The sequence below is a fragment of the Chelonoidis abingdonii genome, chromosome 4, assembly GCF_003597395.2.
Source record: "Chelonoidis abingdonii isolate Lonesome George chromosome 4, CheloAbing_2.0, whole genome shotgun sequence".
NCBI lineage: Eukaryota > Metazoa > Chordata > Testudines > Testudinidae > Chelonoidis > Chelonoidis abingdonii.
In genome coordinates, this window is record NC_133772.1 from 52,059,437 (window position 1) to 52,074,774 (window position 15,338).

The 15,338-nt window shown below is 44.1% G+C and overlaps 1 protein-coding gene across 1 annotated transcript in view; it reads left to right on the forward strand.

Moving 5' to 3' along the window:
* WEE1 (WEE1 G2 checkpoint kinase) overlaps positions 1-13,872 on the forward strand; it is a 25,929-nt gene extending 12,057 nt beyond the window's left edge. The window contains exons 6-11 of the mRNA XM_032788126.2: positions 1,507-1,653; positions 2,051-2,146; positions 2,239-2,324; positions 2,585-2,755; positions 2,844-2,989; positions 12,493-13,872. Of these exons, the coding sequence (XP_032644017.1) occupies positions 1,507-1,653; positions 2,051-2,146; positions 2,239-2,324; positions 2,585-2,755; positions 2,844-2,989; positions 12,493-12,643 (797 nt within the window). The 3' untranslated portion in view covers positions 12,644-13,872. The remainder of the gene's footprint in view (positions 1-1,506; positions 1,654-2,050; positions 2,147-2,238; positions 2,325-2,584; positions 2,756-2,843; positions 2,990-12,492) is intronic.
* Positions 13,873-15,338: the final 1,466 nt, after the last annotated feature.

Below are 15,338 nucleotides of genomic sequence, written 5' to 3' on the forward strand. Positions count from 1 at the left end.
GTTGGTCTATCTCAAGCTGTGAGAGCAGCTTCCTCTTTACTATGTTGAAGCGTTGGGTAACTAGCTGTTTCTCAGTAAGTGTGGATGTAGGTCTTTTGTCCATCCAAAGTCCCCTCATACGTTTCATATATCCCCTCTCATTAGGTCTACTCTTGTAGTAGCATTCCATCAATTCCAGGTTCTCTTGTCTCGTCCTTGAGTGGTTTGTTCCAGTGGTTCCACTGGTTGAGGAACCAGGTCTGACATATATAAAATAAAGCACATACTTTGGATATTATAGCGGTAGGCCCATGCATGCTGAAGCACAATAAAACAATTACGTTGCTACTAAACTAAAAAGAAAATCCCTCTTCACCTATCAGAATTCCTGTCACCCTTTATTTAAGGGTCAGGTGAGAAACAGGTGTTCTGTGGGCCACCTCCCACCCTCCATTTTAATTGAATAGCTCAGTCTTCATCAGGATCAGCAGCTGGGTCTAAGTCACAAACTAGAAGTGACTTTGATTTTAAACTAACTTTATGTATTGGTTTTCATGTTAATATCAAAGTATGTTGACTCTGAAATATTACTTATGTATAAAGATTTGAGGAATATTCCGGTACAAAATTGTTTTGGGACCATGAGTAAATCATTTAATTTCTGTTTTCCATTTTATAGATGGAGGGGGGTGAGAGAGAGAGAGAAATACTTATCAACTGAGAGTTCTTCGAAAAGTGCTGCTAGTGCCAAGTGTATTAATCTTCCACTTACAAAAACAGTAGGGATAGCTCTTTTTGGCTCAGTGCCATGAGCTGACCTAAATGTGAAAAAGCCAACTTAAAGAACTTTATCAGGAAAATTCTGTGGTGTCTTACCAAAGTCCCTTAGATGAGTTTAAAACAAAAAATTAGATTAAATGACTCCATGCAAAGAAAAAGTGGAGTGCGTCCAAGAAAGGTCATGCTTAAGGAGGGCATGCTCAGTTTTCCTTATTTGAATTTTATACTGTTCCCGTGTGGGTTGTCTCACTAGCACAGACTAAATCTACACCTTTGCGGTTTAGGGTTAGATATTCAGTGCCTTTTGGTTTTCCTTTTGCACAGAACTCCTGTCGTCTCTGTAGCCTACATTCTAGTCCCAAAACAGGAGGTTCCAAAAATTGAGGCTTTCACCCCAATATTAACATGGCCATATCTTCCTAAACTCTTACGCTGTAGAAAACATTCTAAAACAGATTATATGGGTGACATTGCCCCCAATTCATGGATGTTTGGAACAGTTTCTTCACACTTGAGATCCCTGGCAACTACAGCGATTACTTACGTTACATGTATTTCAATGTAGAAGCTGGGAATAAGGGGAAAGAGGTATACTACGTGACCATCCAGGTCTCTCTCTAGACCACTAGCAATGTTCAGTGCTCCACAAACCACGTTCTGGGAATCTCTGATATATGGGAAACCTCATTCATTTTACATAAAACACTTGTGGAGGAAGGTAGTTGACATATTTTGGCTTTGTTTTAGGTGGCAGTTTAGCTGATGCCATAAGTGAAAACTACAGAAATATGCGCTATTTTACTGAACCCGAGCTGAAAGATCTGTTACTTCAAGTGGCTCGTGGCTTAAAGTATATTCATTCAATGTCACTAGTACACATGGATATAAAGCCTAGTAAGTATATAAACTACTGTACTCTATTGAAGTTATATTTACAATTTCTTTAAATGGTTTAGTCTGTCACAGAAAAATAAGCAGTCAGCCACACCTCAATAACCTGTAAATTCTTTGTATTGCTACTCAGACCATCAGATCAATTTTAAAATTGGCTAGCATAATTAAAGTTCCTTTAAGTTTATCTTGCATCATTTTCTGTGGAACCAAGTTTGTTGATTTGCTAAAAAACTGGCTTCAGTCCCATGACGTGGTTTCTGCTTTCTAGTTTTGTCTTACTCTAGGGAATGATGTATATAGTGAAACCAGTTTCTTTATAAATACAGTTGTCTGAGAAATCAAATGAGGTAAAACTTAGATCTGGAATTGTATCCCTTACAGTTCTTCTTCTTTGCAGGTAATATCTTCATATCTAGGACATCAGTTCCAAGTATGACGTCAGAGGAAGGTGATGATGATGACTGGTCTTCTGACAAAGTTGTATTTAAAATAGGTAAGGAAAATACTGCATGCTTAAAGATCAAATGATATAATTAATTTGGCTTCTGAAAAATAACTTTTTTTCCCCTTAACTATTCCATGTAGGTGATCTTGGCCATGTAACTAGAGTATCTAGTCCACAAGTAGAGGAAGGAGATAGCCGTTTTCTTGCAAATGAAGTTTTACAAGAGGTAACAGCATTATTTTGCTAATTGAAGCTAAAATAAGGTTTAAATCTGTGTGATGTTTGCAGTTGTTTTTTTTTATTTAACCACCCCCAAGTTGAAATAACTATTTCAAATTTGTAAAACATGAGGAGTTTTAAATGGCTCACCTTTTTGGAGTGCGAGAAGACAGATACTTCAGATGTCTCCATTTCCAAATCAGTTGTATGTCCGGTTTCTATTCTGGTGTGGGTATTCTCAGAAAGGTTTTAATTTTTTCTTTGCAGAACTATACTCACTTGCCAAAAGCTGATATTTTTGCTCTTGCTCTAACTGTTGTGTGTGCTGCTGGTGCTGAACCACTTCCGACTAATGGAGACCAATGGCATGAAATTCGACAAGGAAAACTGCCTAGAATACCACAAGTTCTTTCTCAAGAATTATTGGATTTATTAAAAGTAAGAATTGTTGTATGCAAATGGCTCCTTGCTTATTCTGATACTGTAAGTAGTTAGTATTTTTAAACATGAATCTCTTTTCTTCAAGGTTATGGTTAGTCCAGATCCAGAGCGAAGACCTACAGCAGTGGCTCTGGGCAAGCATTCAGTGCTGCTATCTGCTGCCAAAAAGAGTGCAGAACAACTTCGTATAGAGCTGAATGCTGAGAAGTTCAAAAATTCACTGTTGCAGAAGTGAGTGCAAAGGTTCCTTGAATATCAGATATAAATATATTTCTAATAATTTGTGTTTTAGGGTAATGAAATTCATACTTTTATTTCAAATTTTAAGATTATTAAAGATAGGACATAAGACTAAACCTAAGTCTACTCTTAGAGCCTTTAAGGAAACTCTAAGGGGCCAAATATACCATAGAAACCTAAGAACAATAGCAATGTTTGCATAACGTCTAAAAAAACTAATTGTTTTTTAAAGAAAAATTTCCTTTGCAGTATTTTGATATAATCTTTGCAGTATTGAGAATCAACATAAAAGACACTCCATTTGTTTTGTTTTTCACTGCTATAAACGTAAATAGCATGAATAGTGGCTAGCACATTGGGCAAGTTTTCAATTGTAATAATCAAAGGGTTTTGGTAAGGTGTGTGTAAGTGTGACTTAGAAACTGAGATTCCCTTTAGGAAGAGTATTAACCTCCTTTATCCCTTTGAGCTGGCTGTTAGGTCATTCTCTAAATTATAGGCAGGAGATGCAAGAATTATGGTGACTGTCAGCATTTGAACCTCTTATTTCCTTAATTTTGTGTGCCTTTGTGCCTAATGGCTGGAATGCTTAAGGTGTGGGTATTGCTGCATTTCTGTGTATCATTTGCAATTAATATAGATGCCCTTAGTCATTTTTTCCTATGCCTTTCATTTTCCATGCTTCCACCATTCCCTCTTGCAGTTTTTCTTCTAGCCTTTGCCACAACTGGTACAGCTACAGGCAGACTTGCTCTTTTGGTTGGTTATACTCATACAGTCTCCTGATGAATGACTCTGACTGCAGAAAGGAGGAAGTAAATCTAGCAGTCTGCAGGCTTTTGTTGAAAGACAAATTCTAAGCACTGAGACTCCCCACTTGCCTGTGTGCATGAAAGAGGAGGTGTTCCAAACTTCTCTAAATATTATCAGTAATAAGAAATATTAGTGGTCTTTCATATCCTTCCCTCACCCCTCCTGGATGCAACTTTTTTTCTCAAAAGTTCTTTGGTGTCCATGATATTCTTTAAAGGTTTCTCTCAATGTTAACATAGTCATGACAAAATAACTAATAGCTATTGCAAGTACTGATGTGAAGTCTGTGTATACTGTACATGGCTGCTCCCTCTGCTGCATGTAAGAAATCATCTATCCGCTAAATGCGACATTGTCCTTTAGGACATCCTGGATCAAAGGTATATGTCTGAAACAGCAGTCAAAGGAATCTGGTTGCTGAATGTATTCAATGATCTGTTTACAGTTCTTTGTGTCTTTAAGTGGATAAGAGTCAATTTGACAATTTACTTGGACTTTTGGGGGAAAAATTTTTTGAACCTTTCATGAGGTTATTTTTAAAAAAAATGTATTAATGGGGTCAGAGATAAAATACTGTTCTGGAGCAGAAACACAACAAAGAGTAGGAGTAAATAGCTAACTTTTTTTATCATAGTGATATGTGAAGAGTTGGGTACTCCAAAGGTCAATATTGGGACTCATGAGCAGCAACTAGTATATTAAATAGTTTGGAAAAGAGGGTAAGCACTGAGGTGTGAAAATTACATATTTTAGGGTAGTTGATGAGAAGACACTGAGGAACTTAACAAAACGTAGTGGATGAATAACACAATGGGATTTGGAATGTAATTTTGACAAACAAGGTAATGCGTGTTGGAAGTCCTAGTCTGAACTATTTGTACACAATACCAGATTACATTAACTAGAACAATTGGGGGAGAGAGAATTCAGTCTTGATATACAATGTAATGAAAAAAAGAAACAATATCAAGATGTGTAAAGAATGAGTGGAGAGTAATGGTGCAAATATCTGTGGTATGCCCTCTCCTGGAATGTGTTCAGTTATTTAGACTTCAGAGTCCTAGAAGATCATTACAATCATTTTTTGAGCGATTGTTCATGTCCCATTCCAAGCAGGGGTGTGTGCGCCGCGTGCATGCCATCCGACAGATTTTTTTCCCTTAGCAGTGTCCGTAGGTTCGGCCTTGGCACCTCCCCTGGAGTGGCGCCTCCATGAAGCCCTATATAGGGGCCCGCCGACCCTCCACCCCCTCGTTCCTTCTGACCGCTGGTGACAGCTAGCTGGAACCTTGCTCGCTCTTACAGCAAGATTAGCAGTGTCCCGTTGTCAGTGTATATAGTTTAGTTTTAAATTAGTTAGTTGTACATAGTTGATAGTTGTTGGAGGGCTTCCCCCAAAGTATTCGTCGCCCCACTGGAGCATGCCCAGGTCCTCAGGGTTTAAACTCTGCAGGGACTGTGGGACGTTTATGCTGAAGAGTGACCCGCACTCTTCCTGCTTAAGTTGCCTCAGAGAGAGAGCCACCAAAGAGACCGGTGCGATATCTGCAGGGGCTTCCTTCCCACGACTCTTAAAGACAGAGAGCAGAGACTCCAAAGTGCTCCTGATGGAGCCGGCCTTACGGCCACCTTGCAACCCAAGCCGGCCAACCCAGCGCCCAGCACCTCCTCTTCAGTGCGCAGTGCCCCGGCACTGGTATCAAGACATGAGGCCCAGGCCAAAGCCTCCAAATCCTGGGACCGGGAGGAGCTGGGACACAGAATCAGTCTCTGAGGCATTGTTCACCTTCTCCGGAGCCCGCTAAAAAGAAGAGGCCGGTGAGGGAACGGTCACCCCACCAGGACCTTAAAAGGCTGACACTGTCCACGAGTGTGAGTGGACAAGCCGGGCCACAGACTCATCCTCCTGTTGCTCCGTCAACTCCCGCACCAGATTGGGGGCAGTCGAGTCTGGATTGGCCGAGATCCCCCGACCTCAGCGAGGATGTGCGTCTCCCATCGATACCTGAGGCATTCAAGGCGGCCTCTGACTTGTTGAGCCTCCCAGTGCCGGCCTCTCCACACCGACGCAAGGAACCGCTGTCCATGGCCTGACCCCCGATGTCTCCTCGCTCCCTGCCTCACACCGCCCCGGTGGCACCAGTGCAGAGAGAGCGTTCTCTGGCACCGCGGCACCGCTCCCCAGCGATAGTGGGTACTGCTCCCCCTAGGTCCTCCTATTCGGAGATCTCCGAGGCAGAGTCTTACTGCTCCAGTAGATCAAGGAGCAGGAGGTTAGCTTCGCAGGCGAGCCATCAACCTTACCCGCCGCAGTGGCAGCAGCAGTGGCAACCTCCCTCCCAGTAGCTGTTCTGGACTCCCTGGGCCTACCATCAGTCCGTGGGACAGGCGTTCGGACCTCACTCCAGGTCCTCATTGGTCTCCTTGACGTCAGTGGCTCTGGCGCAAATACCTCTACCACTGGCACCACCATCCAGCAAGGGTGTGCTGCAACAAAGTCCAGCACTCCCTAATCATACACTGGCACCGACGGGGGCCATGGTTCCGGCACGCCTCGTTGTTTGGTGTCGACCCCAGTACCGGCCGTAGAGCCGCATCTCGAATCCACACTGGCCACGCAACCGCAGTACCTTGTGCCACAAGCCTCTGAAGAGATGGTACAGAGGAATGCCCGCTGCAGGTGATCGCCTCCTCTTCCTCTCCGCCTGAGGCGGTCACGGGTACTGCAACGGCACCAGCCCTAGAGCACAACCGGGTGCTCCAGAAGCTACTTAAGCGGGCAGCTGATCCAAACGGAGGAGATCTAGGTGGACATGGACCCGGTAGTGGATATCCTGGCCCCCTCGGGCCCATCCAGGGTAGCCCTACCGTTGATCAAAACGAAAGCTAACACATCCTGCGCTTTGTGGCAGACACCAGCTTCATTGACCCCCACGGCCAAAAAGACAGAGAGGCGCTACTTCGTGCCTTCCAAAGGCCACAAGCACCTCTATGCCCACCCCCCCTTGGATTCTCTCTAGTAGTGGATGCAGGCAACCAAAGGGAGCGTCAGGGGTTTCAAGGGTCTACACCTAAGAACAGAGAAGCCAAAAAGTTGGACCTGTTTGGCAGAAAGGTGTATTCAACAGTGGGGTTGCAATTACATGTATCCAACCAACAGGCTATAGTGAGCCAGTATGGACACAATACGTGCTTGGCATTGTCTAAGTTCGCTGAACTTCTTCCCCAGGAGTTGCGAACAGAGTTTTCGGTCCTGGTTGAGGAGGGGAAGTTGATCTCCTGAGCATCCCTCCAGGCAGCCCTGGTCATGAGGTGGGGAGCCTGGCTTCAGGTCTCGGGCCTTTCTCATGAGGTTCAACACACCAGCCAGGACCTCCCCTTTGAGGGGCCCATGCTCTTCTCCGAAAAGACGGACAAGAGGTTACATAGCCTAAAGGACTCGAGGGCTACCCTTCGCTCCCTGGGCTTGCACACCCCAGTAACCCAGTGCAGGCAGTTCAGACCGCAGCTGGCCCCACGACCGTACCAGCCTCAGAACTGCACGGACTCCAGGCGTAGGCAAGGCAGGAATGGCAGAAGGAGGCACCAACATCAAGCCCTCCGGCCAGTCATCCAGCCAGACAAGGCCACCGTTGGGGCCTAGGCCCCCAATTTGATGGTACGGTCGGGGATGACCTACTGGTCAGGACTCTGGATCCTCCCAGCCCTACCTTTTGGGTCATGTCTGTCCCCGCTTCTATCGTGCCTGGTCCCGAATCACATCGGATAGTTGGGCCCTTCGCATGGTAGAGAAGGGATATTCTATCCAGTTCTCCCTCCCTCCCTCCTGAGCCTCCAGCCCCCTTCCCCATCCCTCTTCAGGGACCCCTCTCATGAGCAGGGGCTTCTAACTCCGGAAGTGCAGTCCCTCCTCACAGCAGGGGCAGTGGAGGAAGTTCCTCAGGAACTCAGGGGCAGGGGCTTCTCCCATTATTTCCTATTACCAAAGGCGAAAGGGGGCCTCAGACCTATTCTAGTCTTGCGGCCTCTAAACAAGTTTGTAAAGAAGCTCAAGTTCCTCAAGATCTCCCCGTCCTCTATCATTCCCTCCATGGATCCAAGGGACTGGTATGCCACCCTCGACTTGAAGGACGCTTATTTTCATATTGCCATAATCCCCCAACACAGGCGTTACCTCAGATTCGTCGTGGGCAATGCCCGTCTTCAGTTCAGTGCTGCCTTTCGGCCTGTCAGCAGCCCCAAGGGTTTTCACAAAGTGCATGACAGATGTGGCAGCCTTCCTGCACAAGCAGGTGATTCAGGTGTTCCGCTACCCGGATGATTGGCTCATCAAGGCACAGGGGGAAGCTCAGGTGGTCTTTATCAGACGGACCTTCCTCGAGCTCAGCTTGCTGCTGAACGAGGCCAAGTCCACCCTGTCTCTCACCCAGAGGATAGAATTTATAGGGGCAGTTCTGGACTCGACACACACAGAGCGTACCTACCGGAGTTCAGGTTCCGGTCCATATCCGAAATAATTCTCGATCTCCAACGCATCCTGACCACCACAGCAAGAAACTGCCTCAAGTTACTGAGTCACATGGTGGTGCGCACCTATGTGGTGAGCCACTGCAGGTTCAGGCTATGCCCTCTCCAGTCCTGGTTGGTGACCGTGTACCGGCCAGCCAGGGACACCCTAGACTCTGTGGTGACGCTCCCCCCAACAGAGCTCGATTCTCTCCAGTGCTGGCTCGACCCACAGGAGGTGTGCGTGGGGATACTTTTTGCCAGTCCTCCCTATCCTTGGTAACAGATGCATCGGATCTGGCATGGCGGGTGCATCTGGGGAATCTCAGGACCCAAGGCCTGTGGTCACCAGAGGACCTCTCCTTGCACATCAACGTCAGGGAGCTGCGAGCGGTGCCTCTAGCATGCCTAACCTTCAAATCTCACCTGGCAGGCAGGTGCATTTCAGTCCTCACGGACAATATATCAGCGATGTTCTATATCAATAAACGGGGGTGCACGCTCCTCTCCTCTGTGCTGGGAAGCCCTCGCATTATGGGACTTTTGCATACGGAACGCAATTCACCTGACAGCATCCTACCTCCCGAGGGTGCAGAACGGGCTGGCGGATGCCCTCAGCCACTCATTCCGTGGTCACGAGTGGTCTCTTCGCCAAGATGTAGTATACTCAATTTTCCATCTCTGGGGCTATCCCCAGATAGACCTGTTTGCCTCAAGAGAAAACAAGAAGTGTCAACATTTCTGCTCCCTCGTGGGCTGCAGTCCGGGGTCTCTGACGGATGCCTTCCTCCTCTCCTGGGAAGATGGTCTGCTTTACGCCTTTCCCCTGATTCCCATGATTCACAGGGTACTCCTCAAGATCCACAGGGATCGCACTTGTGTCATCCTGATAGCGTCAGCGTGGCCGTGCCAATACTGGTACACGTCTATCCTGCATATGTTCACTCGGGCGCCCCTCACGCTGCCCCTGCTCCCAGACTTGATCACGCAGGATCGGGGCCACCTCTGCCACCCAAATCTGGAGTCGCTCCACCTCGCACCCTGGATGCTCCATGGCTAAACCCTGTGGAGATGCAATGATCTCAATAGGTCAGGCAAGTCCATCTTGGTAGCAGAAAACCCTCTACCAGGGCCACTTACATGGCTAAGTGGAAACGCTTCTCCATCTGGGCCAAACAGCAGGGACAGGCTCCATTGCTTGCCCTGATCCCTCTTATCCTGGACTACTTGCTTCATCTGAGACTCTCCCTCTCTTTGGTTTGGGTCCACTTGGCGGCCATCTCAGTGTTCCACCCAGGAGAGCAAGGTGCTTCAGTTTTCGCGAACCCACTGGTTGGTCGCTTCCTCAAGGGCCTGGACAGACTGTTTCCACATATTCGACAACCTAGCCCCCATACACTGTCTTCCATAAAGACAAGGTCCAAGTCAGGCCACATCCAGTGTTCCTTCCGAAGGTAGTCTTCCAGTTCCACATGGGTCAAGATATCTTGCTCCCTGTGTTCTAACCAAAGCCGCACTCCTCCGGCACGGAGCGTAGACTGCATTCCTTGGATGTCCACAGGGCCCTAGCATTCTATATTGAAAGAACCAAACCATTCAGGAAATCAACCCAGCTCTTTATTGCTGTGGCCAACAGGATGAGGGGACTCCCAGTCTCGTCACAGCGGATCTCCTCATGGATCACGATCTGCATCTAAGAATGTTACCGTCGGGCTACGGTCTCTGCCCCACCGATCACGGCCCACTCCACAAGGGCACAGGCCTCCTCTGCTGCATTCCTGGCTCAGATCCCGACACAGGAAGTATACAGAGCTGCCATGTGATCTTCAGTCCACACATTTACGTCGCACTATGCCATCACGCACCAGGCCAGAGACGATGCAGCCTTCGGCCGCGCAGTGCTTCAATCCGCAGTGAACTCCAACCCGACTGCCTAGGTTGGAATGGACATGAACAATCACACAAAGAAAAAACGGTTATCCACCTTTTTGTAACTGTTGTTCTTTGATATGTGGTGTTCATGTTCATTCCAATACCCACCCTCCTGCCCCCCTGTCGGAGTGCTGGCAAGAAGGAACTGAGGGGGTGGAGGGTCGGCCCCTATATAGGGCGCCATGGAGGCGCCACTCCAGGGGGCGCCAAGGCCGACCCTATGGACACTAAGGGAAAAATCTTCCAGCTGGCATGCACACTGCGCGAACACACCTGCTTGGAATGAACATGAACAACACATCTCGAAGAACAATAGTTACAAAAAGGTGGGTAACCGTTTTTTTGTGTGTGGTCTCCTGTGTAATTTGAGCAGTAGAAATTGTGCATCAAGAATATATCTTGTTTGAGCTCCAGCAGTTCTCAAACTTCATTGCACCGCCACCCTCTTCTGACAACAAAAATTACTATATGTCCCCAGGAGGGATGACTGAAGCCTGAGCCTGCCCCAAACCCTGCCACCTTCAAGGGGGCAAAGTCTATGCCCAAGGGCTTCAGCCTTGGGCAGGGAGCATGTAAACTCAGCCCTGCTGTCCAGGGCTGAAGCTGAAGCCTGAGCCACACCACCCCCGGCTGAAGCCGTCAGGCTTTGGCCTGGGGCCGCAGCAAATCTAACACCTGCCCTGACGACCCCATTAAAACAGAGTCGTGACTCACTTTGGAGTCCTGACCCACTGTTTGAGAATCGCTGAGCTCTAGAGTATTTGAGTTCTTTCCACCCTGTCTCAAAGAGGATATAGCAGAAATAGAGGAGAGTTGGCAGTGGTTGAAAGTAATGACTAGGGACATGAAAATTTTGTATGAAAGATAATGATTAAACAAAGGAAATAAAAAAATATACAAAATAATAAATAATATAGAAGAAGTAGATGGAGCATTGCTGCTACTTTTTTTCCTGCAATACCATAATCTGGGGATATGCAGCAAAACTGATAAAAGTACTTTCACACAATGTACAGTTAGCCTGTGGAGCTCATTTAGGCTAGAACATAGCAAGATTCAAAAGCATTGGACATTTTATATGGATAGTGAAAAACACTTGTTTACCTTTTTAGGAAATTGGAAGTCTTCATTCTTCATGGCATAGGCCAACCTTTAACTAACGTAATATAGAATTTGTTTTCCTTATGATCAGGTTATTCTACAGCTACCTACTGTGGGTGTATGTGTGTATATTTTTTGTTTGTAACGTCTTCCAAAGCATTTGGTACTAGTCATTGTCGGAGATGAGATATGAGACAGATTACCAGTCCTATCCAGCATGGCAGTTTCTGTTCTCTCTTCAACTCAGTCTTGCAGCCAGCTCAAGTTGGACATATTAAGCAAATGAGAGATCCAGGATATAGTGCGTATATTGACATATAGAAGGAAAAGAACTTTGGTAGCATTCTTGGGCTGTTAGTCACTGATACCTTTCTTCTGGGGTGCAGTCTATTGAAAAGAAAACACTTTGTGGTCTGAATTTTTCTGCAGAGGTTTCAAGGGTAGTTAGTCTTGAGGATTAAGTCTCTACACTTAGCACTCTAAAAGTTGGCTAGTTGTGGACATTTTAAGGTCAGCTCATACTGGCAATTAACTGCTAATCTCTATTATTTTAACTGGGGTACCAGGAAGAATTAGATACGTTCTTTATTCCACCAGTCCAATTAACCATCAGTATTATGGGTTTCTTTTGGTTACCCTCTTCCATAGTAAAATGAAGTAATTTGTTCTTAGTTATCCATTGGTGACAGACTAGCAGTTGAAATGACACATCTCATTAAGTTAATAAAAGGCCCTTATGTTAATTAACTCTGTTTAGCTTTTGTGTACATAGTGGCACTTCCTGTCATAGCTATATTTGGGAGTTTTGGCATTTATAAAAATGTGTTTTAAAGGTTTTAATAGGTCCTGATTTACAGCTGCATATGAATTTTAAAAAATCTGTGGGCATTTTATTTGACCATCAACAATATAGGTGGTTCTGGAACTTCCTTTCTGTTTCTCCCTCTGAATAAGACAATTCAGATGTGATACAAAAACTGGATCCTGAACTTTCCCTGTTATCTCCTGAAATGAGTGAAGACATCAACTAGGTGGTTCTGCAAATAGCTTTCATGCTGCCTATGCAAATCCAGATAGGCTGTGGCCTGAGACTGATTAAGAGTCTTATATTGGATGGACATTTCTTGATTCTTCTCTTTCAGAGAACTGAAGAAGGCACAAATGGCAAAAGCTGCAGCAGAAGAGAGGGCGCTGTTCAGTGATCGAATGGCAACTAGATCTACGACACAGAATAGAACATCTCGACTCATCGGAAAGAAAATGAACCGCTCAGTTAGTCTTACTATATACTGAAATATCCATTCCAAAAAAAAAACCCAAGGAGAGACTACGAAATCTTCTTAGTGGATTGAATTTTTGAGGAGTTGAAGGAAGAATTCAATTTCTGGTTTTTTGCCCAGTTTTCAATCAGTGTCTCTAGTTTTACAGAAATAACTTCTAGGATTTTTAATTGCAATATACAGCAAATTAGCTGTATTAACAATTGAGATATTGGACTCTAATATCTGGTCTATTGAAAACAGATGTTAATCCATAAGCCTTTCAGTTACACTGTTAAATGTTACACCATTCCAGGGTTAACCACTATAGTGGTGTGCTGCTTTTTAGTGTTACTACATTGTAAACAAGATATTTCCCTATATAATCTTAAACGGGCTTTATTGAAATTGGATTTCCCTTGGAACAGGAAAGGAATGCTGAGGAGACTGGTTTAAGGCCATTCAATATACCTGGTGTCAGGAAACTTTTTATTGTGAATTTTACTTGCCTGTTCAACTGGGAGCACTTTGTAGGCATTACTTAAACCATGGATAAATAAGCCTGTGGAAGTATATGCCGTGTGAAACTGCTGCTATTTTATTTTGTCCTTGCTGTAAACTGTAGCATTAAAACAATCATTGTTGTGTTAATAGGCTTTCTGTTAAAACAATTATGTGAAAAATATCTAAGCTGCCTTTAGTGAAAGCAGCATTTTTCTTTAAAGCTAGTGCATTGTGAACTAAATGCACCAATTTTATATTTGAACTTTGTATTAGTGTAGTGCAATTGTTAAATGTCTCAGCTATTAATGTGTTTGTAATTTTTTAATAAAGTTCTCTGAATGTTGGGGATTTTCCTCTTCCCTCCCTCCCTTCAGTTTCATGTTTGTATGGCTATTGCATATTTTTGTTGAGTACCTGTACATAATTGTGCTGTTTAGTGTAAGTATTTTGGCTGTTCAATGTTCATGTACATAACTGTTTGATCTTGCTCATAGTATACTATACTAAACTGTAGTCTGGGATGCCAGAAGACTGAACTGAATCTATTCCAGTATATGTTCTGAACTGAATACAATTTGGCTGTCTAATCACTTTTTCTGATACTAGTTAAAAGCTGACAGATATTGCTGAAAATGGAATTTGTTTATTACTGGCATGTCTCTACTCATTAACTTTGATTTAAACAATGTTCCCCATTTGTGTTTCACTTATTTGTATTAGTATTTAATTGGAATATTAAAAGTCAAAGGTTGAGCTTAATACAGTGTCTATCTGTTTGGCTTTAAAGTTGTATAAATACAATATCTATACTGTAGTACGTCATGGCTAGTCCTGATGTGGCCTGCCTACTCCAATGGTTCTGCTTCACTTAAGGAGGGCCTATGGCTATGGATGCTTACCACAGGGGAGGATTAAAGCAATGCTGTCCACCTCTCTGCTACCCACTATAATTTGAGAAATAGCATCTGTAAGCTGTGCAGCCAGGATGGATGGAGAGAGGCTGAGGTGACTTTTATAGCTGTGAAGCTGGTCCAAGCAACAAGTGTTGAGGTAATTACTTCAATTTTTAAAGAGCTGCTGCTTAGGTAGTAGATCTAGTGGGGTAAGGATGAGAATTGATGAATTATGGGGGAAGAATGAATGATTCTCATTCAGGTTAATTGGGTGGGGAGGAAGGGTAAGGGAGTAGTTGAATGAGAGATTGGATGGGATTATTTGTGAGACAGGAGTCAATCCCAAGGGGTGTGTGGCAAGGAGGGGAGAGAAGAGGGTATTCTGTATGCGTATTGTTGAGGGTAAGGTAATAGGCTTACCGCCCCATGCTAAGTCTTTCTGGGCAACTCTGAAACTGTCTTAATTTTAAGGAGTTATGGGTGACAATTTTTAACAATCTCATCTATTAGGTGTTTGGGTTAAATACGTATTAACAAGGAAGACTTCTTAAATCTGAGAGCTAATTAGCTTTATACAATCAGATTTCACAGTCCGAGCAGCAAATGCTTGTATTTATTTGTCTTTACCAAAACCAGCATACAGAAATCTTGACTTTCTAATGCAAAGAACAATAAAATGACAAGCCTTTGACAACTTTTGTCATTAAAAGGCACAAACATATATTCATGTTACTTGAATTTAAGAGTAGGACCTGGAAAGTAGAAGAATATCAGCATACATATCCTGGATTACAGCATGTGTGTCTTTTACAAATGAAGCTGTCTTTATATAAAACTCTGTAAAGTTCTATACAAACTTTGGTATTGGATTTTAAAACACAATAGTTAGATTATACACCTTTGCTTTATGCACTTTATAACATTCTGATTATAAAAGTACTTGGAATGAAGATAATTTTTTAATTAGTGGTTTGTTGCAAGTGACTAACTTTTTAAAACAGAATTTTTACATTAGCACAAATGTGTAGTTATAAAAAACAGACGTGCAGACACCAAGAAAACTGAGTGCTGGAGCCTGTAATATGTAATATCTTAACATAATGTAATGTTTGTTTTGTTTGGACTATTTTGCTGGCAACAAACAGCGCCGCTCTTCAGTATGATTCATTTGGAGATATTTAAGGAAGGAACACAGGTCACTTTAATGTGCACAGTTGCGAAAGCACTTGTCATAAATAGATAGCTAAGGGTTAATGTTTCTTTTACCTGTAAAGGGTTAACAAAGGGAACCAAACACCTGACCAGAGGACCAATCAGGAAACTGGATTTTTC